Here is a 25,317-nt window from a genome sequence, read left to right on the forward strand (position 1 = left end):
CCAGTAGTAAGATAAGCCACAAAATGGCCGAGCTAGTGCTCGTCGCGCTTAGCCCAACTATTTCCTTGGAAGTCTTGGTTTTAGATGAATTTTTTGATAAAACAGGCTTAAAGAGGAAGTGTCACGAACATCTTAAAACACATATAAAATAAAAAGTACATTTCTCCCAGAATAAAATGAGCCATAAATTAATTTTCTCCTATGTTACGGTCACTTATAGTAGGTAGTAGAAATCTGACATGGCCTAGCCCAAAACCTGCTGGTAATGTCAGATTTCTACTACCTATCTCTTCATGGGGGATTATCAGCATGGCCTTTATTCTTTATAAAAAACTTTCCCTGAAAATGATTAATACAAAGATGCTGTCCAGCCTCCCTGCTCGCTGCACACTATTTTGGCAGTTGGACAGAGCAACTGCCATTCACTAAGTGCTTTTAAAAAATAAAGAAAACCCTGAGAACCCCCCTATGAGAAGATGTGTCTGAAATCTGTCGGTAATGTCAGATTTCTACTACTTACTGTAAGTGACAGCAACATAGGAGAAAAGTAATTTATGGCTCATTTTACTCTGGGAGAAATGTGCTTCTTATTTGTATGTGTTTTACATTTTAAGATTTTCGCGACAGTTCCTCTTTAAATAAATGGTTGAATTACGCATCAGTTGGTGTGTTATTTCTTGATTTTTGTATTATGACTTTTTCTATTATTGGGTGGTGCAGGGAGTAAATAAAAGTAACATGATTCAAAAAACAAAAAAAAAAAAAACACTTGCATTGGAGTGGAGCACAGCATCCTAATGTCATCGGTAGAAGTTCCCAGGGTAAAGGGAAAATACAGCCAGCAACCTCAGCTGGCATGGTGTACTGGTTAAGGGCTCTGCCTCTGACATGGGAGACCTGGGTTCGAATCTCGGCTCTGCCTGTTCAGTAAGCCAGTAATTCAGTAAGGAGTTCATTGGGCAAGACTCCCTAACACTGCTACTGCCTACTGAGTGCGCTCTAGTGGCTGCCTCGCAAGCGCTTTGAGTCCGACAGGAGAAAGGCGCTATACAAATACTGCCATTATTATGTCCCAGGAAATGTTTACTCCATGGAATCTACAGCAAGACTACATGTGACTGGAGAGGAACAAACATAGACCATGTGATTTCAAATCGCTGCAAGAAGAGAGCATTTTGTGTCTGAGATCTGGATCAATTAGTGGAGGATAGATGTTCTAGTGATCTCTTGGGATTGTATAAACTTGTTTACACCTCTCGCTGTTACCACAGTAAGCTCTTGTAAAGGGAACCTGAAATGAGCTGCATACAGTACCATATTTATTTCCTTTTAACCACCCTGGCGTTCTATTAAATGCGCCAGGGTGGATGCACAGCACTATTTTTTTGAATTCTTTTTTTTTTTTTCTATCATGTAGCTAGCCTAGCGCTAGCTACATGATTCACCCCTCCCTTCCGCATCCCTCCCACCCTTCCGATTGCCGACGGCGCGTATTCCCATAAGGACGTCCCGTTCTGAACGAGATTTCCTTTAGGGCTTCCCCCTTCGCCATGGCGACGATCGTGATGACGTTGTGACGTCATTGGCAGTCCCGATCCACCCCTCAGCGCAGCCTGGCACTGATTGGCCAGGCTGCGCTCGGGGGGAGGGGGGCACTCTAACGCGGCGGGTAGCAGCGGGCAGCGGCGATCAGGTAAGACACGCAGTGTTTTAAAAAAAAAAGAAAATCGGCCCACCAGGTCCTGAGCGGCGCCCTCCAGCGGCTATGGACGAGCTGCCAAGGAGGTTAAACAATACCAGTTTCCTGGCAGTCCTGCTGATCATTCCAGCATTAGTAGTGTCTGACTCAAACCTGAAACAAAACGAAATGTCGGTCTCCATATCTCTCTCACTTCAGATTTCCTTTAGGAACATTGCAGTACAATTTTATAAGAAATACCAACAATCTCACAAGCCCCAAAGTGGCATCTTGAACTGTGGCTGGCTGACCTGATTCATTTGACTGCAGATGATCTCCCATGCAGACTCTCACCCTTCTTTCTAGGTATTCTCTTACATGGATCAGTGTTCCAGATACATTTGATTGCTCAATTTCAAGGGAAAGGCAACTTAATGAGAAAAAGTCCCTTTTTGCTATTTTGACTCCATGACCATTATTCAATTAACTTTTCTCCCGCTTTCTGCTTGGAGATCCTTTTTTTTTTTTTTTTTTTCGTTAAAATATTTTTCACCTACATTATAGTGGTGTTTTTTTTTTTTCAATTGCAGTACGCTGAAAAGGTACTGCTCAAATTATTATTGAGGGTTTTCTTGCTTGTTGGTGGATAAAAGGCATATTATTGTTAAAATATAAAAATTTTATCTAGGAAAAAAAATGAAATTAATTAGGGCCAATATTCCTTAACCAGTTCGCATTCAGTCGTTTTTCGCTTCATGCATCCGAACAATGTTCACCTCCCATTCATTAGCCTATAACTTTATTACTACTTATCACAATGAACTGATCTATGGCCTCAATTCACTAAGATCATGCTAGAGATAATAAAGCAAGAGAAAACTTACCTCCACACGTGAGAGAGTTATCTTACCTCTTCATTCCTTAAGTTACCTCTCCTGTAGTTAATTTACCTCCTCTGTAGTTAATTTACCTCCTCTGTAGTTATTTTCACACGCAGTTAATTAACAGCCTGTCTTTAACTATGGAGTTATTTTAAGGATTGGAGAGTTAATTTAAAGACAGAAGAGTTAACTTTAGGCTTGCCTGAGGTAAAATGTTTCCTGAATACTACATGCCTTATCACCATGGTAACAACTCTAGAAGAGTTATTAAAGACAGGAGATAAGCTTAGTGAATTGAGGCCTATATCTTGTTTTTTCCGCCACCAATTAGGCTTTCTTTGGGGGGTACATTTTACTAAGAGCCACTTTACTGTAAATGCATTTTAAAAGGAAGAATAAGAAGAAAACGGAAACAAATCATTATTTCTCACTTTTCGGCAATTATAGTTTTAAAATAATACATGCCTCCATAATTAAAACCCACGTATTGTATATGCCCATTTGTCCCGTTTATTACACCATTTAAATTATGTCCCTATCACAATGTATGGCGACAATATTTTATTTGGAAATAAAAGTGCATTTTTTCCGTTTTGCATTCATCACTATTTACAAGCTTATAATAAAAAAAAAAAAGAAATATTTCATCTTTACATAGATATTTAAAAAGTTTAGACCCTTAGGTAAATATTTGTGTTTTTTTTTTTTTTTTAATTGTAATGTTTTAGTTTTTTTTTAATTAAACATTTTATGTGGGTATTTTTGGGAGGGTGGGATTGAAATTGTATTTTTTTTTGTAAATATATGTGTATTTTTATTTAACATTTAGATGTAGTTTACTTTTTGGCCACAAGATGGCAGCCATGAGTTGTTTACAGTGACGTCACTCTAAGCGTACCACGTACGCTTAGAGCGACATAGGACGCAGAAAAAGCGTAGCTTCCGAGAGAAGCTGTCGCTTTTTCTGCGGGGGAGAGGAATCAGTGATCGTGCACCGTTGCCCGATTCACTGATTCACTGGCTAACAAACCGCTGGCCGGGAGCGCGCGTGCACGCGCGCGATCGGCCGCGTGGACGCGCAGGAGCGCACATGGCTTCCTGGACGTGAGTTTCACGTCCAGGAATGTCAAATAGTTAACAACCGAGCAGTGCACCATATAGCAGCTTTCGGTGGGTGGGGAGAGTTTGAAAATGGAGTGCTTGTTTGTTGGCCCTAAGTCTGTGTTTACTGAAAGTCCAAAGTTTGGTTAGCACACCATGTGCAAGTTAAAGGGGAACTTCAGCCTAAACAAACATACTGTCATCAAGTTACATTAGTTATGTTAATTAGAATAGATAGGTAATATAATCTCTTACCCACCCTGTTTTAAAAAAAACAGGCAAATGTTTGTGATTCATGGGGGCTGCCATCTTTGTCATGGGGGCAGCCATCTTTTTGGTTGAAAAGAGGTGACAAGGAGCAGGAGACACAGTTCCAACGGTCATGTGTCCTGATCACCCCTCCAAGCTGCACACGCTAGGCTTCAAATGTCAGATTCAAAATGTAAAAGAAAAAAAAATTGCACCAAAACAGCAGAACAAGAACAACAAAGTCAGAAATCCCATCATGCTTTGCACAGCATCAGGGGAAAAAAGCCCGGGCAGTTTTCTTCTGTGCAGCTAAAAATGAGGCATGTATAAGAGAAACAAAGTTCTGATGCTGTGAAACTGTTAAAGAAACACCAAGCCTTTTCAGTGCTGCTGAGTCGATTTTTAGTCCGGAGGTTCACTTTAAGGTTATTTATTCTTCAGTGCATTGGTCAAACACCAAATGACAATTGTTTATGGTGCCCGCAGGGTCGTCTTCACCAGAAAAGTGCAGTCATACAAAGCTTTTCTATGTCTGCACTTTTCTGATGAAGGGGGCCCTATGTGGCCCCTTGGTTACATAGTGTTTGGCCAAAGCACTGAAGAATAAGGAGCCTTAACTTGCAAACAGTGTGCTAACCAAACGTAGAACTTTTCTGTATATGATATTTGGATGCTGCTTTACATCCAGGTTATGCACCTGAATAACTCACGGTAAGGTGTGCCACTCCACAAAACCCTCTACTCAAAGTCTGTGATTAGAGATGCCAGGTCTCTTAAAGTGAGTCTGAAGCGAAATTAAATTTAGAAGAAAAAAAATACATTTCTGTGCAGAACTTGTAGCATGCTGTTCGCAGCAATTCTGAGCCCTTTAGTTATCATTTTAGAGCATTTTAAAAATTCCTGGATAAAATGGCCGCGACCCCTCTTCCTGTTTCCGGGTGGTGGCTCTAGCCTGGCTAATGTATTGTAATGCTATGCGCCTGTCTGGGCGCATGGCCATGTGCATGGCCATGAGGGGTGGAATAATTAGGGATGAATGAACAGAGAGGCGGGGAGCAACACACCAAGAGGCAGAGCTACTGCAAACAGCTCTGCCTCCTCCTGCCCCTGCATGGCAACTGTGACCAGGAAAGTCGTGAGATTTTGCCTGTGTATTTCAGCTGAATAAACCATTTGTTTTTTTACCTGGAAGTCTGCAATTCTGCTTGGCTCATGCAGATAACAGTGAGCCAAGTGAAAAAAACAGGAAAACAATACTTGTGTCTCTTTAAGTGATGTGGGACACCTGTTCATACTAGATTCTCAGAAGATATGGTGTCGATTGCTCACCTTGGTTGAGTTCTCTGTAGTATGTGTATGAAGCTATAGTCTATAAACCTTTGTTAAAAAAAAGTAGTTTCTAGAAGCTTTTACAGTGTGGCTAATATGTTGGAGCAGAGGGGAAATGTTGACTATACTGTAGTTCCATTTTAAAGAGGAACTCCAGTGAACAATTTTACTGTTGGCAGGTGATGTAGCTGCTCCATGGTTTTTTTGGCAGTTGGAAACAGCTGTAAACAGCTATTTCCCACAATGCAGCAAGGTTCACAGACAGGAAACTGCCAAGAGTATGTACTTGTGGGAGGGGTTTCACCACAATATCAGTCATACAGTGCCCCCTGATGGTTTGTTTGTGAAAAGGAATAGATTTCTCATGTAAAAGGGGGTATCAGCTACTGATTGGGATAAAGTTCAATTCTTGGTCGGAGTTTCTCTTTAAAGAGACTCTGTAACAAATTTTTCAGCCTTAGTTCTTCTATCCTATAAGTTCCTATGCCTGTTCTAATGTGCTCTGGCTTACTGCAGCCTTTCCTAATTGCACTGTCTCTGTAATAAATCTTATCTCCTTTCCTCTGTCGTGTCTGTTGGGCTAAGGCTTGAATGTGTGGAATGTGCAGGGCTGCTTGTGATTGGATAGAAGCGATACACACCCTCTGCAGGCCCCCTGCACACTCTGTATGACTCACACACTCTGTTTATGTGAGCCTATCACAAGCTGGTTAGTTTGTTTGTAAACGCTGCCTAAAACTGTTAATTACAAGCCAGGATTGCAGCAGAGAGTGGCAGAAACAGCACAGAGGGGCACAGGAGAAAATAAGGAATAGAATGGTATGCTTTTTAGTGTAAGAATATTAGAGTACAGATTCTCTTTAAGAAGTCAATTTTCTTTTTAAAGGTATCGACAGTTAAAACAACAGTGGGATATGAAATCTGAAGAAGCTGATCTCCTTCAAACAAAACTGCAGCAGAGTTCCTATCACAAACAGCAGGAAGAATTGGAATCACTGAAGCAAACCATTGGTAACTGCGATCCTTTATTTTTATTTATTCCTGAAAGAATTTGTGGTTCTTTTTTGGTCCCATTGAAATTAGGGCATAAAGGTTACTATATACCAGTGTCTTTATATTGTATAAGCCAGGGCTTTTCAACCTGTGGTACGTGTACCACCAGTGGTACTTTGCTGTTGGCCAGGTGGTACACTCCAAGTTTGCCTGCCACTTAATTGCCCACCTGCCTCTGGTCCTGGTCCCATCCTGCCTCCACAAAGTTCAGCCACCCCTCGCTCGCTTGCTGTGCTGCCCTGCGGCATACTTCAGACCTCAGATCAGCGGTGAGGAGACACCCAGGCGAATGGTGCACAGTGACGGCAGGTATACTTCAAATACAGGAAGTGACATCACTGCTCACTTGCTGTATTTGAAGTATACGTGCGTCACTGTGCACTGTTCGCCTGGCTGTCTCTTCACTGCAGCCTGGTTATCACTGATCTGCGGTCTAAACTATTCCATAGGGCAGCACAGCAAGGAGAGAGCAAGGGGGAACCCAACTTTGTGGTGAGTCACTACCCAGCTCTTTGGTGGTGGTGGAGGCTACCTATATTGAAGCAGGGGAGGGAGAAAGTGGAAAGGCTACCTATATTGACAATCTACCTACAGATTGCCAATAATTGCAATCTGTAGGCTAGCAATCTAATAATCTAATTTATATCCTTTTCCCCATCAACGCCTCCTCCCATATGCCCCCCCTTTCTTAAAGTGTACCTGTAAGGAAAAAGTGCCCTTGGGAGGTACTTACCTTGGGAGGGGGAAACCTCTGGATTATAAAGAAGTTTCTCCCTTCCTCCTCAGTAGAGGGGATCCAGCTCTGGGACCCCCCGAAGATCTTCTTGTCAATGTGCGCACATGCGCATTAGCGGCTTGTCGCTCGGGCTGTGGTGGAAACCGCTGAGCCTGAACGGGTCAGATCTACTGTGCAGTGGTGGTACTTGAAATTTTTCAAGCAATAAAACTGGTACAATTAGTGAAAAGGTTGAAAAGCCCTGGTATAAGCAGTCTCAATTTTCTGTTCCAAAATCAGAGGAGAGTGAAGAAACGCTAAAGAAGACAAAGGAGGTTCAGAAAAAGGCAGAGGAGAAATACAAGGTCCTTGAACACAAAATGAAAAATGCAGAAGCTGAACGCGAGAAGGAGCTAAAGGAAGCTCAGCAGAAGCTAGATGCAGCCAAAAAGAAAGCAGATGCATCCAGTAAGAAGATGAAAGAAAAGCAACAGGTCTGTGCCAAGCTTAGATGGTGCTGTTAGCCTTTATTCACATAGGCCTCGATTCATAAAGCATTCCCGCATTCGGAAATGCAAAAAAACGCTCACTTTACCGACCACACACCAAAATATGCATTCATAAAGGCTTTTTCCGCATGAAAAGCCGACATTTGCGAGCAGAGTGATCAATCACCGCCTTGCGCGGTGATTATCACAGCAACAGTAACAAATGTCAATTCATAAAGATTAGAGGTAGCGGTATGCGGACGGGTATTACCGCTACCTCTGATGTGGCGAGAAGCGTGCGGAATCCGTTGCAGTGAATGGGACAGACCTCCCAAGCAGCTGCAGAGAGAACACCGCACGGAGGGATTCCGCCTGCTTCCCCTGTTTCCGCACGTCTCCCGACAGCCTAACGCCTGCCTACAGCGGAGTATCTCCGCACGTATATCACAAGTAGCTAAATTTTTATGAATTACCACCCTGAAGGCGGAAATACCGACAGCGGTGTTTCCCCGCTCGACTTTCCCCGCTCGCAGGCAGTTTTATGAATCGAGGCCTTAGTCTTTAATGATAGTGTAGCACAAACATGGAGCGGTAGTAGGACTACAGGTAATCCCAATAAACACTAAAAGACAATCTAGTATCAAAAATTATGAAAAATCTAATTATTGAATAGTGTAAACTCACTACACTCACTACTATTATATTTAATAATTTAAGTTGGAGAGCTAAATAGGAGCCGGACTTGATCTCCATTTTATAAGTGCAATGTTCCTGGCTGGGATTCTTACTCCCTCTGTTTGTTTATGGGACCCACTGTCTTGGAACATGCGTAAGCCTTGGGGTCCTAAAGTCTTCCCTCATCCTCCCATTCTTGCACTGGTACCCCCAAATTCTTTGGAATCTGGCCTGTTGGGGATCGGAACCTGATATCCCTAGCGATATCGCTGGCCAGCCTGCACAGACGGGGGTCAGGTGTGTAGCTGACAATGCGTTCTGTTGCTATGTGGGGGGCGGGGGCGGAGGGATGACAGTCGCAAGTGCGTGACGTCACGCAGGGTAGCAGCATCTTTAAAGAAGTTCTCAGCCAAGTTGATCCACCAAGCTGCCATTGCTGGTCGGGGTCTTCTGTACACACGCCTATCGGCTAAGGTGATCGTTGACGGCCGCCTCGGCCAACTTTAGTCAGGTATTCGAGGCTTTACTGCCATTATTTACATTGACAATAAATCCTTAGTCGTTTGCATAGTGATGAGAATTGAGGGCCAAAAAACATATTGGTTAAAGCAAACCTGTGAGGAAGAAAAGGTTATAAATTAGATACTTAGTAGTGGTAAGCTTCATTATAGTCCAGAGGCTTCTTGGATCCTCCTCAGACCCACAGCTGCTGCATGAGAATCTCCCTTTGACTGCGCTACTGTTCAAGTGTGAGCTGCGCTACCGATGGTAGTTCAGTTCCTCAGCTGGTGAATAACACTTTGATGGGGAACAGCAGGAATAAGGTCTGCTATGTAGCCAGAGCATGCACAGTGCTGCACAGTTAACTTGTTTTAATGTAATTCTAGTTGGGAGGAGGGGGGGATGGAAAGGGGCTGTAGTGAAAACTACATAATGGCACATCCCAGGTGAATGCAGATTACAATATTTAAGTACAAGTCTTTTTTGTTTTTGTTTTAATTAAGCTAAAAATAGAGATGATCTAATTGGTACAAAGTAGGCTTTTTCAGAATTCTTAACTTTGTGTTATCACAGGAAGTTGATGCTCTTGTGTTAGAACTTGAGGAAATGAAGAGGGAGCAGACCACCTACCAACAGCAAATAGAAGCTGTGGATGAAGCTATCAAAAGTTATCAAGGTCAAATAGACAGCATGACAGCTGAAGTATCAAATAAAACGGTAACCATATATTCCATGTAGAAAACAGTCTGTTGTCTGGTAATCTGTTGTACATTTGTATATTTTATCAAATATGTATTTTGACAGGAAACGGTCAAGAAAGCCCAGGAAGAGCTGGCTAAGCAAAAGGAAGTTATTATGGGGCATGACCAAGAAATCAGGAGCAAGTCTTCTGAAGCTGCCAAAATGCGTGAATGTAACAATGACCACCAGCTCAAGATAAAAAAGCTAGAGCATAATATCAGCAAGCACAAAAAGGACAGTGCCGACTCTGCCGCAAGGGTAATCCTGTCTACTCTCTCACTTTACTGAAAATGTGCCCTTTTTCATCACCTAGCAAGATGTCATATCAGACCTACATTAATTTGGGACAATTATTTTGTGTACTTTATTTCATGTCTTATGCTGGCATCTAAAAAAAAGTTTTCTCTCTCTTTAGAGAAAACTCAGGAGAACATTTTGTATTGAATCCAAGCCCTGATACCATGACAACTGTGTTCATGTAGTATCCCCAAGATTTTTTTATCCCTTCTGCCTTACCGATTGAGTCAATCAGTACCGAAGTAAAGAAATGTTCTTTGGCCTTAGCAAAGCTTTAGTCTGGAGGGCTCTATTCTTCGGTGTTTAAAATTTCCGTTACCCTTGCTACTGATTGTTTGCAGGTTTAAAATTTTCACTTTTCTAAAATCGCCATACAGCTAAGAGCACAGTTATCTGTTTAAAAGGAAATAATGTAAATGATTTTCCTGGAAAAATGTGAGAAGTCTGTTGAATGTAAAGCCTGGTCTCTGAATTGTTTTATTCAGGGGGTAGTACTGAAATCGAGGCCAGATATGTAACCGCATGTAGTCTACTGGGGGGGGGGGTTTAGGTCATAAAGTGGCAGAAATTGTATAGATGGGATGACTGTATTGCTTTGTACTGCATCATACAGTGCAGCGCTAATGGCAGTGATTTATAATAGGGCTCATTCATACTACATGTAGTCCTATACCCCCCTCCCAGTACACTATAGATAATTTCATAATCATCTATACATAATATTAACTTAATCTGCATATAATGGTGACATTAGTGAAGAATATCGCAGCATGAGAAAACCATTGGTCATCTCAACTGTTTAAATACAACTTGTTCTGTTTGTATAGGTTACAAGAATGCTCAATGACTATGAATGGATTGCTTCTGAAAGGAATCTCTTTGGCAAAGAAGACACAGCTTTTGATTTCAAGGCAAACAATCCCAAGGCAGCAGGACAGAGGCTGCAGAAACTGCAAGAAATGCAAGAAAAACTTGGGCGAAATGTAAACATGAGAGCCATGAATATGTTGACACAGGCAGAAGAGAGGGTGAGTTTCTGGCCTGTTGACACTGCTGTGCTTGGATGGTTCAGAAAACTCTTGTTAGAACCTGATTTTCTATGGTATTTAAAAAAAAAAAAAAAAAAAGTTAACCCATGAATGATCTTAGAACTGAACTAAGGTCTCTCGCACTTCATAAAGTGATTAGAGAAGGTACTAGGTGATCAAATCCCTTCATGCACTGCACATTTATTTTTAAGAGATTTCAGCATGAAATGTATTAAAAATCTATTAAACCGTTGCACTCTTGGATGCAGTGCAACACTATGGGCTGTCGATCTGCCGCTGCTCCCAACCCGCCGCTGATCAAGCCGCTGATCAAGATTTTTCATCCAATACAATCGAGTTTTGACAAAAATCACTGTATTGCATGTTGGGGCATTGATTTCTAGCAGATTTGACCTAATCGGCCAGGTATCGACAGAAGAAATTGAGAAGTGTATAGCTAACTTTAAAGTACACCTGTAACAAAAAAAAGCCACTATGGGGTACTTACCTCAGGTGAGGGAAGCCGCAGGATCCTAATTTGGGGTTTCCCCTGTCCTCTGTAGCCTTGGGGATCCAGCGCTGGCTCCCCTGAAAACTCCCTGACTAGCACTGTGCAGGCGCAGCAATCCTTCAGGTCTCCAGTGCAGTAGCGGCTCTCCATTCGGCGCTGGTGAAAATAGCGGAGTCGTCTGTGCAATTGAGCAGACCCAATCAGGCTCCTATTTCCGCCTGAGCCCAATGGGAAAACTGCTACTGGGCTGGATCGTGATAGGCAAATATTTACCTCCCCCGCTTTTCGGGGGGCTTACCATCACTGGATTGCTGGTATGGAGGACAATGGGGGAAGCCTCAGTAGGATCCAGACGCTTACCCCTCCCAAGGTAAGTACCCTCCAGGGTTTTTGGTTTTTTTTCATATAGGTTTAGTTTAAGATGTGGTTTGTTTTGGGTGCTAAAATAAACTCTGGAAAAATACACAGGAGACAAAAAAATGTAGGGAGCCCAATGGTGTAGTATGTCAAGATAAAGTAGTAAATAATTCGGAAGTAAAGAACTACTCACAAAGATGGGTTGCAGAGGGGCAACCGACCGCAGGAAGCAGGTGGAGACAATGGTATATGATAAAAGCGTTTAAATACAGTTTAAAAATGAAAGGGTAATGAGGTAGCTTACCTCAATGATGACAAAATCTTTGTAACAACAAAAGATTTTTAGTGATAGCACAGGCAACTCGTTTCATGAGTCTGAGCCCGCTTCCTCAGGCCAATAGCAGTGCCTACGTTTGCAAAAAAAAAAAAAAGGGAAGACTCCTTAATCTACTGGTACCATAACACAATATACATACTAATATAGTATAAAAATATGTAGTACAACAATGTGATCTTTACGTTATCGCGTTATCCTATTTTGATATAGTCTGTTACACATACACTTCGAACAGTGGTTCTTAACAATTGCTTAGTTAGATGAATTAAGAGTAGTAGCTATTAGATTAAATATTATCAGATATTAAATCATACATATTGTATTAGACATTGGGGGTATTTACACATGCTTTTTTTTTATATATGTGTGTATATATATATATATATATATATATATATATATATATATATATATATATATATATATATACTATATATATATATATATATATATATATATATATATATATATATATATATATATACCGTATATACCGTATATACGGCGACTGAGGGTATAAGACGACCCCCCAACTTTTCCTCTTACAATATACAGTTTGGGGTATACTCGCCGTATAAGACTACCCCTGTGTGAGCGAGCATGCCGGGTGCCAGGCAGAGTTGTAAATACCTTACTTATGCATTCTCCGCCTAGTTGCTCCTACCGTACTTATGGTGCAGTCCCCTGGTTAATAGATCGCATTCTCTGCCTAATTGCTCCTTGCGAGCAGCCGCTTGCGCGGGTAGCAGTGCCTCTTCCGTGGTCACCTGACCGGTGATGTGTGCGCTCCACTGATGACGCTCATGGAAGAGCCCGGCAATCTCTTCTATGAGCGTCATCAGTGGAGCGCACGCATCACCAGTCAGGTGACCCCGGAAGAGGCACTGCTACCCGTGCGAGCGGCTGCTCGCAAGGAGCAAGTAGGTGGAGACTGCACCATAAGTACGGTATTTACAACTCTGCCTGGCACCCGGCATACTCCTGACTGACATCCGGCGTATAAGACGACCCCCAACTTTTCAGAAGATTTTTAGGGGTTAAAAAGTCGTCTTATACGCCAGTATATACGGTGTATATATATATATATATATATATATATATATATATAATATAATATAATGTGTGTGTGTGCATACGCACGCACGCACATACACATACAGTACGCACACACATACACATACAGTACGCACGCACATAAATGGACAGTACGCACGCACATACACATACAGTACGCACGCACATACACATACAGTGCGCACGCACATATACACATACAGTACGCACGCACATACACATACACATACAGTACGCACGCACATACACATATATATATATTATTTATTACAATTTTAACGTAAAAATGTACTTGTTGACGCCTGCAATAGCTTCCTGCACCAGCAGGGATGCGTAAAAACGTGCGCATGGTGGCCAGCCGGCTCCCAGTCGGCAAAAACGAAACTAGCTGGCAGCGGGGGACCAGAGGAGCCATGAGTGACTGCGAGGGGACAGGATGGCTGCAGGGGGCTGGTAGATGCCCCAGGTAAGTAAAACTTTTTTTTTTTCAGTTAAGGTTCCCTTTAAGAACCACTGTTCAAAGTGTGTGTATAACAGACTATATCAAAATAGGATAACACTATAATGTAATATTCACATTGTTGTACTATATACTTTTTATACTATATTAGTATGCATATTATGTTATGTTACCAGTAGAATAGAGAGTCTTCCCTTTTTTTTTTCAAACGTAGGCACTGCTATTGGCATGAGGAAGCGGGCTCAGACCCGCGAAATGCGTTGCCTGTGCTATCACTAATAAAATCTTTTGTTGCAAAGATTTTGTAATCATTGAGGTAAGCTACCACATTACCCTTTCATTTTTAAACCCTTTTATCATATACCAGTTTAAGATGTTTGCAAAGGTCATAATTTGCATGTCATTCTTTATTCAGTGACTTTGTTCAGTATAACATTCAAAATGTACTGTTGTATATGGCCAGTCAGGTGACGAGGTACAAAGGTGGTTGTTGGTGGCAGTTTAGAGCTATTTAGTTTTATGTAAATTATACAGGATTGGAGTTAATAATGGTCAATCAAAACATACCTGTGCAATGCAGGATGTGAAATATAAACAAGAAGCTACTACTGAGGAATATGGATGGCCCTGCTTAGAACTCATGGAGAAGCATGTGATCAGTTTGAACAGCTGATAGATTTGTAAGGTTCTGATTTTCTGGTCATGATCATGTATTAAACCAGGAAGTCATCACAGCCAATCAGGACCTTACACATCTATCAGCTGATCACATGCTTCTCCGTGAGTTCTCCTAATCAGGGCCATCCCTACTGAGGAATACTATGTAAGCCCACTACATGTGTTAATCTATGTGACGTGACAATCTCCAAAGGCAAGTCCACCAAACGTTCACAAGATGTAACCATTTATTTGGTCAGATGGACTTTAGTGGCACAATATACATAAGATAGGAGCAAATAAGATAGGAGCAAGGGATCGACCTCTAATATGAAATCTCTAGGCTTGAATACCATGTGCTAACAGTAATCCACCACTGATTGGATGCAGACACAAAGAGGAGAGAGGCAGAGGGACCTGGCATACGTTTCTGTCAGGTAGCCCTTTTTGAATTGGCACAGAAGCATCTGCCAATGCTGTTCTACTGTACAACAGGGCAGGTTTTGTTCCATGTTAAGTACATTGAGATGTTTGACAAAATAATGCTTAGATGTGTATCTAGCACTGAACTGCTGGAATGCTGACACTACTGAAATAGGAAGTTGGTTCAGGTAGGACAAGTGAGGACACTTATACAGCCATTCATCCATTAAATGTCAAAATATAATCAAAACCATTTCTTATAGGCATTTGGGGTGGAATTTGGCCATATAGAAAGCAATTATGTTCCTGTTGTGTAACTCAAGATGCACTTCAAAAAAGCTGATCCATGTGGACATGCAGAAGAAAACCTCTACAGCTCACTGAAACGAGACCATTTCAGGGAGTCCCAGGGTGGCTGGTGGAAGCAGTACATATATGCATTGTGATGCATCACATTCTTTGTTTATGGCTTTAAAGAAAAAGAATAAGGGCCCTTTTACACTTAATCAGTTGCTCTCAGTTATAACTGAAAGAAAACCGATTTTCAAAGTAAAGCCCATGTTTTCCTATGGCCTCTTTTACACTTAACACTGAAATCCTCTTCCCAATGCACTGCTATGGAAAAAACGCGTACTAACGCACACCAACTGATTAAGTGTAAACGGGGCCTAAAGCATGTACATATGAGGTCAGATCATATTGTATTTCAAGAATCATTTTTATTTCTGTGTCTCTATAATAGTACAACGACTTAATGAAAAAGAAGAGAATTGTGGAGAATGACAAGTCAAAAATTTTAGATACTATCACAGGACTTGATCAGAAGAAAAATGAGGCTCTAAAAGCAGCATGGCTGAAGGTAAAAATGAGCATGTATTGGAGTTAGATTTTTCACATTTGAAACATTGTAGAGACTGAAATAGAAACGGCTGCCAGTTCAGATCAGATATTTTCTTTGTGAAATTTAGGTAAATGAAGACTTTGGTTCAATTTTCTCAACTCTGTTGCCGGGGGCAAATGCCAAGCTGGCTCCTCCTGAGGGGCAGTCTGTTTTGGATGGACTGGAGTTTAAGGTTGCTCTGGGCAGCACATGGAAAGAGAATCTGACGGAATTAAGTGGTGGACAGAGGTAAGGGGTGTGTGTGTGTGTGTGTGTGTGTGTGTGTGTGTGTGTGTGTGTGTGTGTGTGTGTGTGTGTGTGTGTGTGTGTGTGTGTGTGTGTGTGTGTGTGTGTGCGTGCGTGCGTGCGTGCGTGCGTGCGTGCGTGCGTGCGTGCGTGCGTGCGTGCGTGCGTGCGTGCGTGCGTGCGTTACAAGACCGTCTGATAATTTATATTGCCATTGGCAATGTTATCAATTTGTTTCAGTGAAGTGATAGACCTGTTCCATTGAAATATTTTGTTTCCAGGTTTATCACTTTAAAAAGTTAATTGACCATTAAAAATCCCTCTTGCAATTTTAGCACAGTTGATTTGATTTAAAGAAGCAATGAAAATTCCCTCTTTTTGACTAGCGGAGTGTCTGGATCGTCAACACTTGTAGGTTTGATTACTACAACTCGTCAGTATATTCTTATTCTGAGAAAGAAAGGCTGTTCCAAGCATGAAATTGCCAAGAAATTGGTAATTTTGTACAGTGCTTTGCTCTATCCACAATAGAGTATGAGCCCCAGCTTAATTATAAAGTATCCACAAATGATAAATCTTAAAGTAAATCTGGTAGATTCCTAGGTGAAAAATGTAGATACTTAGACTTGGCCAGAAATGGTGGGGAGGACAGGAGAAGCCTCTGATGGTAAATACCTAAATTGTGTTCCCTATATCCCCTCACCCTTCAGGGTCCTTTTAAGTAGTGAAGAGCAGGATGGGCAAAAGAGCACAAACATGTCTAAAAAAAGATTTGGGAAAGACGGTGCCACAACATTGGTGAAATGCAGAGTAAAGAAAATATGCTGAAATCTGTAGGAGTAAATGACACTATCTGTCAAGCATTGTAGAGGCAATGTAATGGTCTGGTGATGTCTTTGGTGGTAGTAAAGTGGGAGATTTTTCCAGGGTAAAATGGATGATGAATATGTATGGCTATTACTCCATTTCGCAGTGACATGTAATTTCCTGTGGATGGTGCTTGATTGGAGACAATTTTGTACTACAGCAGGACAATGTCACAATGTACATCTACAGACTATTAGCACTCTATAGGGAAGAAGCAGCCAGCCCTATCTTTCTGTTTTATCACCACATCTGTTCTGTTGATTTAGTGTGTGACCAGCTTAGGAGAATGGTAAGTAGGAAATGTCCATTAAACCAGCCTAACTTGTGGTAAGTGTTCCAGGAAGCATGGGTTGAAATGTCACCCTATTACCGCAACAGGTTGACAACTAGGATGCCCAAAGGTCTGCAAGGTAGCGTGTGTTAGTGTGTGTTATTTAATATAAGCAATACACTTATTCAAGGGCAATAGTTTAAAATCTACAAAATAAAAGTACACTGGCTATGACAACTTAAAGAGGAACTGTAAGCTCAAAATAATTTATTGCCAGCAGGTAGCCTATACCCAATTTATAGATGAAAACCCAGTATTTTCTGCTAGAAATCCAGCATTTTGCTGGAATTACACCTTTAAGTAGGAAGCCACGCCCCCTCATGAGGCTGCTCCGCGGATGTATATTCATTAAGCTTGTGCGCACTGCCTTCTGGGTAGTGACATCATGGGTTGCTAAGGGGGAAAAAAAACAGCAGTCCTCACTGTCATCAAGGTGGGACATGTGCACGAGGCAGAAGAAGTTTATCTTGCAGCCTCCGATGGAATGATTGATCATCCCTCTCTGCCCTGTGAAGCTGCCGCTGCCACTATCAAGTCAGCGACATGTGTTTAACTCTCCTCATCCCAGCTGGAATCCCTCTTGTCAGCTCTTCCTACAGCCTCCGATGATCTTCTAACTCTGCCTGCATGTCGGGTGAATGCACATGACATGCAGGCAGAGTTAGAAGATCATCGGAGGCTGTAGGAAGAGCTGACAAGAGGGATTCCAGCTGGGATGAGGAGAGTTAAACACATGTCGCTGACCTGATAGTGGCAGCGGCAGCTTCACAGGGCAGAGAGGGATGATCAATCATCCCATCGGAGGCTGCAAGATAAACTTCTTCTGCCTCGTGCACATGTCCCACCTTGATGACAGTGAGGACTGCTGTTTTTTTTCCCCCTTAGCAACCCATGATGGCACTACCCAGAAGGCAGTGCGCACAAGCTTAATGAATATACAGCCGCGGAGCAGCCTCATGAGGGGGCGTGGCTTCCTACTTAAAGGTGTAATTCCAGCAAAATGCTGGATTTCTAGCAGAAAATACTGGGTTTTCATCTATAAATTGGGTATAGGCTACCTGCTGGCAATAAATTATTTTGAGCTTACAGTTCCTCTTTAAAGGAACACTATCAATACCCAAGTGTTCTAAAATGAGTGTACAAATGTCTTAGTAGCTGTGTAAACATTTCCTGATTTACATGTTAAATATCAGAGGCAAAAGCTTTAATTCATTGTGTGTAGGATTTGGCTCTATTGGGACAAATCATTCGCATAGGGGTGTCTGTTTCAATGCAAGTGTTGCTTTTTGCATATCAGACTAAAGAGTATTTTTCCCTGAAAGCACGAAAAGTATGAAAAGCTGTTTAGTCACTGACAATTATGAATGTTTAAACTAGTTACGTTTCCTCTGCTCTTCTGCAGACCGCTCAGAAACAGGCAGCTTCTGAGAGGTTTCTCTCACACAGAGTTACACACAGAGTTAACTGATACACTGTGAAGGAATTCCCCCTCCCCTCATTGTTCACTCTCCCGTCAGAATCCAGCAGACTGCCATCAGTTCAGAGTGAAAGGAATTTATTACAGTAAACAAGAGATAAGCAAATTAATTGTATACATCATTATTTACCAGCACTTCAGGAACTGTCTCAAATTCAGGTTAAAAAACACGTGTTAATCGATGGTGTCCCTTTAAACACAGAGTATCCAAATACCATGCTTTCATACAGTCATGCTTCGCTAACTCATCCATAGACCTAACTTGACAGTTTAATTTCTAGTGACTTTCTAATTATACATTGTAATCAAATTCATGAATTTAAACTCCTACTTCAAGAACTGGTATTGGTTAGCTGGCGATAAGATGAAGTATTATACTTACCTGATTGGCTCCTCCATTTCCTCATAAGCTGCTATGCTTCCATGTTAAATCCCAGCTTCTAACGTCTTGCCTAGCCATCAGCAAAATTATGGTCAAGGGACTTTTTAAAGCTGTAGTTGACTCACAGCCTTTTTGCAGCCGTGGGGAGAGATAAGGGACTCTGTGAGGTGGTTGCATATTTAGGGGACCAAATGCTATAATGAAGGCACTGTAATAGTGTGGAGGCTCTAGAATGGAAGCACTATAATGCGAGGATGATGGAGCTATGAATGGGGGAACACTAAAACACCAGATTCAAAACCTCATAACTGGAAGCACTGTAATAAGAAAAGCACTGCGATAGAGGCAATATAATACAGCTAGATCTTGTAGAAGGCAGAGCACAAGAATTAGGGGTTACCAGAACGGTGGAGCAGCATAATTGAGGCATTGTAAAATAGGGGTGCTCTAAAATGGCAACGCCCATATACAGTAAAGGCGACACATGGAATGGGAGCTTTTACAGAAAAATGAAGGTGGTTATTTATGCTACTTGAATACAATCACTTTCCCTTTCCCGCTACAGACTTATCACTTCAGCCCACTATTGGCTAAATGAACACTCCACAGTAGAAAATATGCCCAGATATTTGCCATGCTGGCCTTACTTCTGTAGGAAACTTATAGAAGGGGGTAGGTGATTCTTAATGGGTAGATATACTGGCTCAGTTCAATGTTTTTAGTTATTTTTCAATGTTTTTAGTTGGTGTTTTTTTTTTTGTTGTTGTTTTTTTTCATGAACTTAAAGTGGTATAAAACTCAAATGTCATCTTTGGTTTAAGACATTAAATACAGCATAAGGCTATAAGAAAAAAAAATACTTTTTGAAGTTACTGGAAAGGGTTCAAACTTCCATTTCACTCTTAAAGAGAATCTGTACTCTGAAATTCTTACAATAAAAAGCATACCATTCTATTCATTATGTGCTCCTGGTCCCCTCTGTGCTGTTTCTGCCATTCTCTGCTGCAAACCTGGCTTGTAATTGCCAGTTTTAGGCAGTGTTTACAAACAAACTAACCAGCTTCTAATAGGCTCAGCTAAGCAGAGTGTGTTAGTCACACAGAGCCTGCAGGGGGTGTGTACAGCTTCTAGCTAATCACAAGCAGCCCTGCACATTCCAGTCTGACTGCCTCAGCCTGACTGTGCCGACTATAGAGAGAAGATTAGATCATATAACAGAGATAACACAGCTACTGTGCAATTAGGAAAAGCTGCAGTAAGCCAGACCACATTAGAAAAGGCATAGGAACTTATAGCATAGAAGAAATAAAGATAAACAATTTGTTACAGAGTCTCTTTAAGCTGATTGATAAAATTGTCCTAGTTGTTTCAAAAGTTTCAGATTGGTTTTAAGCAATGAGGCATCCCCTCTATCCAGGGGAAGGCAGGGAACGCTATCTGCTTTTTTTTTGCTTTGCAAATACTATACTTAATTACAAGGCAATCTGGTAATTTCTCCAGTAACTGGCAATGTTCTCAGTTGGCTTCAATGAAGTGGAAGTCTGGCTTCCAGTGACATTATGCCAGTCTTTTTCTGTATTTATTAGGGTTTTTTTGCCCTTCTTTAATTTTTTTTTAGAGCAGAAATGCAATTTTGAGTTTCATAACCATTTAAATACGGGCTCTGCTTGCATCAGTGCTGGTTAACAAAAAGGGTATTCTGATTCAAATGTGTTAGCATGCAACTCACCATTAGAGATGTCGCGAAGGGTTCGCTGGCGAACGGTTCCAGGCGAACTTCGGGTGGTTCGCCTTCGCCTGCGAAGGCGAACTTTCCCGGAAGTTCAATTCGCCCCATAATGCTCTATTGAGCAGAACTTTGACCCTCTACATCAGTCAACAGGCACATTGTTGCCAATCAGACTGCACTCACTCCTGGAGCCCCCCCCCCCCCCTATAAAAGGCAAGGTCCTTGTGCCGTTTTACTCACTAGTCTGCCTGCACTAATTAGTTAAGGGACAGCTGCTGACAGACTCTGCTAGGGAAAGTTTAGTTAGGCTCTTCTAGGCTTGTTCCTAGCTAATTGTTATTACTTTCCTCACTCCCTCCTCCCTCATCTTCCAGGGAATTGTAGAATTTCAAAAGCCAGCTTATATATTTTGGCCGGGAACTGAACCCAGGTCTTGGCCGGGAATTGAACCCAGGTCTGAGTGCTTGGTAAATAGCTCTCTTAACCGCTATACCACCACCAACACTACATGCTGAAGGCAGCCTAGCATGTACCATTATGATATATCCTAGAGAAAAATGAGCTTGCCCAAAGGGAACCTTAACTGAACGGGGGGTAAAGAGTTTTACTTACCTGGGGCTATTACCAGCCCCCTGCAGCAGTCCTGTGCCCTCGGCGCCGCTCTGGAATCCTCTGGTCCCCCGCTGTCACTTAGTTTCGTTTTTGACGACTCACCAGTCGCCGGCCGCCATGTGTATTATTGGACGCATTCACCAATGCAATCAGCGCTATTGCGGACCGCAACGCGTACAAAAATACGCGTTGCCGCATATCTACGCTTGCGGAATGCGGCAACGCGTATTTTTGTACGCGTTGCGGTCCGCAATAGCGCTAATTGCATTGGTGAATGCGTCCAATAATACGCATGGCGGCCGGCGACTAGTGAGTCGTCAAAAACGAAATTAAGTGACAGCGGGGGACCAAGAGGATTCCAGAGCGGCACCGAGGGCACAGGACTGCTGCAGGGGGCTGGTAATAGCCCCAGGTAAGTAAAACTCTTTACCCCCCGTTCAGTTAAGGTTCCCTTTAAAGATTTGTAGGCTTTTAAAAGCCAGCTTACATACCTTGGCCGGGAATTGAACCCAGGTCTGAGTGCATGGTAGATAGCTCTCTTAACCGCTATACCACCACCAACACTACATTCTGAAACCAGCCTAGCATGTACCATTATGATATATCCTAGAGAGAAATGAGTTTGCTTCAGGATGTGTAGTATGTCAAAAGCCAACTCACATTGGCCAGGAATAGAACAGTCTCTGTGGCACAATTGGTTAGCGTGTTTGGCTGTTAACTAAAAGGTTGGTGGTTCAACCCCACCCAGGCATGGCCTTGCCTTTTGTGTTCAACAGTTGTCCAAAGAGAACCCCAGATAGCCATGTAGATTCATCTCTCTCTCTCTCTCTCTCTCTCTCTCTCTCTCTCTCTCTCTCTCTCTCGTAGGGATGGTCACCGCTTTCCGTGGAATTGTATTTTCCACAATTTTGGGCGGAAATTGGTCATTCCATTCCGTTTGGTCGAAACGGAATTGCTTTTTCAATCCGGCAGAATTCCGAAATTGCCTGTGAAATTCTGCTGGTATCCGTTGATGGCATTGAAGTGAATTTTTAGCTTAAAACCATCAAGTCCTAGAGAGAAAGCGAGAGAGAGAGAGAGCTCATTTCTCTCTTGGGTATATCACAATGGTACGTGCTAGGCTGGCTTCAGCATGTAGTGTTGGTGGTGGTATAGCGGTTAAGAGCAGGGCTGTGGAGTCGGAGTCGTGGAGTCGGGCAATTTTGGGTGCCTGGAGTCGGAGTCGGGAAAAAATGCTCCGACTCCTAATGAATTTGTAACTGTAATTAAGATAGAAAATATGATAAAATGTTCTATTTCTCAGATAAGTCATTAAAAATAATGTGTATATATATACAGTATATATACAGTAATAGCTGTGCTTAGTCCACAAAAATGAAATAAACCAATCAAAATTAGTTACTTGTGCTGCTTCAATAAAGCAGTCCCCGTATTTTTAAGGTCAAATATACACATCTGATTGTGACTGTATATATGATGTGTACACAGGAATCTCTTATATATACTAAATAACATCTATGCTGTAAGAATAAAGCCTGATGTGTAGCTGTGTCACTAATAGAGATGGTCAATGAGATGGAAATAATTCTGCATTGATGCAGATTTATGCAAGTGTATGCACTCCCTTTGCTGATGAAATCAAATAATTTGATATGTTGTTAAAATTTGGTTTGGTGACTACAAATTAAAGGGTAACTGAGACGGATGAAAAGTAAAGTTTTATACATGCCTGGGGCTTCCTCCAGCCCCCTTCAGGCTAATCAGTCCCTCGCTGTCCTCCACCACCCGGATCTTCTGCTATGAGTCCTGGTAATTCAGCCAGTCAGCGCTGTCCGGCCGCATGCCGCTCCCACAGCCAGGAACATTCTGCACCTGCGCAATAGTGCTGCACAGGTGTAGTATGCTCCTGGTGGCGGAGTGTGTGCATGCGCACTACACCAGACTGGCTCAAGTACCTGGACTCATAGCAGAAGATCCAGGTGGTGGAGGAGGACAACGAGGGACTGATTATCCTGAAGGAGGCTGGAGGAAGCCCCAGGTATGTATAAAACTTTAATTTCATCTGTCTCAGGTTTACTTTGTTACACTCCCCACAGAGCTGCAGGGAATCCACTGAGAATGCTGTGCACATTGAACACAGAGGTGTTGTCTGTTTACAATCTCCTCATTCCCCTGCAGAGTACCTGCACATCACTCTTACATGTACCCACACTTACATTGCCTAGGGCCTGATAGATGTTCTTTGTTCCGGTTTGTACCTTTTACAAGTACTCTTACCAAGGACTAGTTTTAGTCTAAAGGGAATAAATATAGTAGTCTACATATCCTTCTCACTTCAGTTGTCTTGTAAAATTCCTAAGCGATGGCAGTTAAGAGACGAATTTCATGTTACATACTTTTAATCAACAAAATTGTAATATGCAAATTAGAGGAGTCGGAGTCGAGGAGTCGGAGTCGGTGGAATCCTAAACTGAGGAGTCGGAGTCGGTGGATTTTTGGACCGACTCCACAGCCCTGGTTAAGAGAGCTATCTACCATGCACTCAGACCTGGGTTCAATTCCCGGCCAAGGTATGTGTAAGCTGGCTTTTGAAATTCTACAATTCCCTGGAAGATGAGACCATCCTCCCTCCGGGAGGAGGGAGTGAGGGAGAGATGGATACACTGCCTGATATTGTAAAGCAGTATAGGCCTGTAATTGAAAATTTAATGAGATGTGTGACCTTAAAATAGGGGTTTATGTGAAATCTAGATTTTTGCCTGGGACTTTTGATGTGTATTTCACTAAATCATGTCTTCCTCCAGGTATTCGATCCCTTGAAACAAGTTTTCTATAATTTTTCCAGCCAGTAGAAATTTTTCTAAATAAAGTTCGCCTTCCCATTGAAGTCTATTGCGGTTTGCGAACTTTTCCGCGATCCGAACCTTCCGCGGAAGTTTGCGAACAGGGTTCGCGAACCGAAAATCGGAGGTTCGTGACATCTCTACTCACCATTCCACAAGTATTCAGCAAGTATTACACTTTGGCAACCACGTTGTATTATTACTGATTTATAAAGTTCCAGCATATTCCATGGAGCTGTACAGTGTAAGAAACAAACATGGGGTACCTAATATACAATGAATGGTATCTACAGAACATTGACATTGGTACTCCTCCTAAAACAATTTTTGTTTTCTTTAGATCGCTTGTGGCCTTGTCTCTTATATTGGCCATGTTACTTTTTAAACCTGCACCAATTTATATTCTGGATGAAGTTGATGCTGCCCTTGATCTTTCTCACACGCAGAACATTGGACAGATGCTTCGGACACACTTCCGACGCTCGCAGGTAAATACACTCACTATAGATTAATCTTTAGCAATTTGTGGATAATTACAATTAGAAAAAGGCTCATTAATTTAACTGAGTATTCTGTATCAGACTAAACTCTTATTTGCTTCTTGCTAGGGCCTCTAACCTAGTAAAACCAGAGAGCTTGTCTTACTAAGTAGTGGTAGCCTCATCATTCAATTGTTACCTTTTTGCTCAGTGCTTTAAAGCAGCAGGGTCCGCCATACTATGCCAGGAAAAAAATGTAGATTAATATTTGATCTACTTACAGGGAGTGCAGAATTATTAGGCAAATGAGTATTTTGACCACATCATCCTCTTTATGCATCTTGTCTTACTCCAAGCTGTATAGGCTCGAAAGCCTACTACCAATTAAGCATATTAGGTGATGTGCATCTCTGTAATGAGAATGGGTGTGGTCTAATGACATCAACACCCTATATCAGGTGTGCATAATTATTAGGCAACTTCCTTTCCTTTGGCAAAATGGGTCAAAAGAAGGACTTGACAGGCTCAGAAAAGTCAAAAATAGTGAGATATCTTGCAGAGGGATGCAGCACTCTTAAAATTGCAAAGCTCCTGAAGCGTGAGCATTGAACAATCAAGCGTTTCATTCAAAATAGTCAACAGGGTCGCAAGAAGCGTGTGGAAAAACCAAGGCGCAAAATAACTGCCCATGAACTGAGAAAAGTCAAGAGTGCAGCTGCCAAGATGCCACTTGCCACCAGTTTGGCCATATTTCAGAGCTGCAACATCACTGGAGTGCCCAAAAGCACAAGGTGTGTAATACTCAGAGAAATGGCCAAGGTAAGAAAGGCTGAAAGATGACCACCACTGAACAAGACACACAAGCTGAAACGTCAAGACTGGGCCAAGAAATATCTCAAGACTGATTTTTCTAAGG

The 25,317-nt window shown here is 42.0% G+C and overlaps 1 protein-coding gene across 2 annotated transcripts in view; it reads left to right on the forward strand.

Moving 5' to 3' along the window:
• Window positions 1-25,317, forward strand: part of LOC137538903 (structural maintenance of chromosomes protein 2-like) — an 85,642-nt gene that overhangs the window by 55,413 nt on the left and 4,912 nt on the right. For both annotated transcript variants that reach the window (XM_068261325.1, XM_068261326.1), the window contains exons 17-24: window positions 6,125-6,249; window positions 7,307-7,500; window positions 9,244-9,387; window positions 9,475-9,669; window positions 10,536-10,736; window positions 15,298-15,414; window positions 15,524-15,684; window positions 24,263-24,410. In XM_068261325.1, the coding sequence (XP_068117426.1) occupies window positions 6,125-6,249; window positions 7,307-7,500; window positions 9,244-9,387; window positions 9,475-9,669; window positions 10,536-10,736; window positions 15,298-15,414; window positions 15,524-15,684; window positions 24,263-24,410 (1,285 nt within the window). The remainder of the gene's footprint in view (window positions 1-6,124; window positions 6,250-7,306; window positions 7,501-9,243; window positions 9,388-9,474; window positions 9,670-10,535; window positions 10,737-15,297; window positions 15,415-15,523; window positions 15,685-24,262; window positions 24,411-25,317) is intronic.

The sequence above is a fragment of the Hyperolius riggenbachi genome, chromosome 11 (assembly GCF_040937935.1).
Source record: "Hyperolius riggenbachi isolate aHypRig1 chromosome 11, aHypRig1.pri, whole genome shotgun sequence".
In the NCBI taxonomy this organism is placed as follows: Eukaryota; Metazoa; Chordata; class Amphibia; order Anura; family Hyperoliidae; genus Hyperolius; species Hyperolius riggenbachi.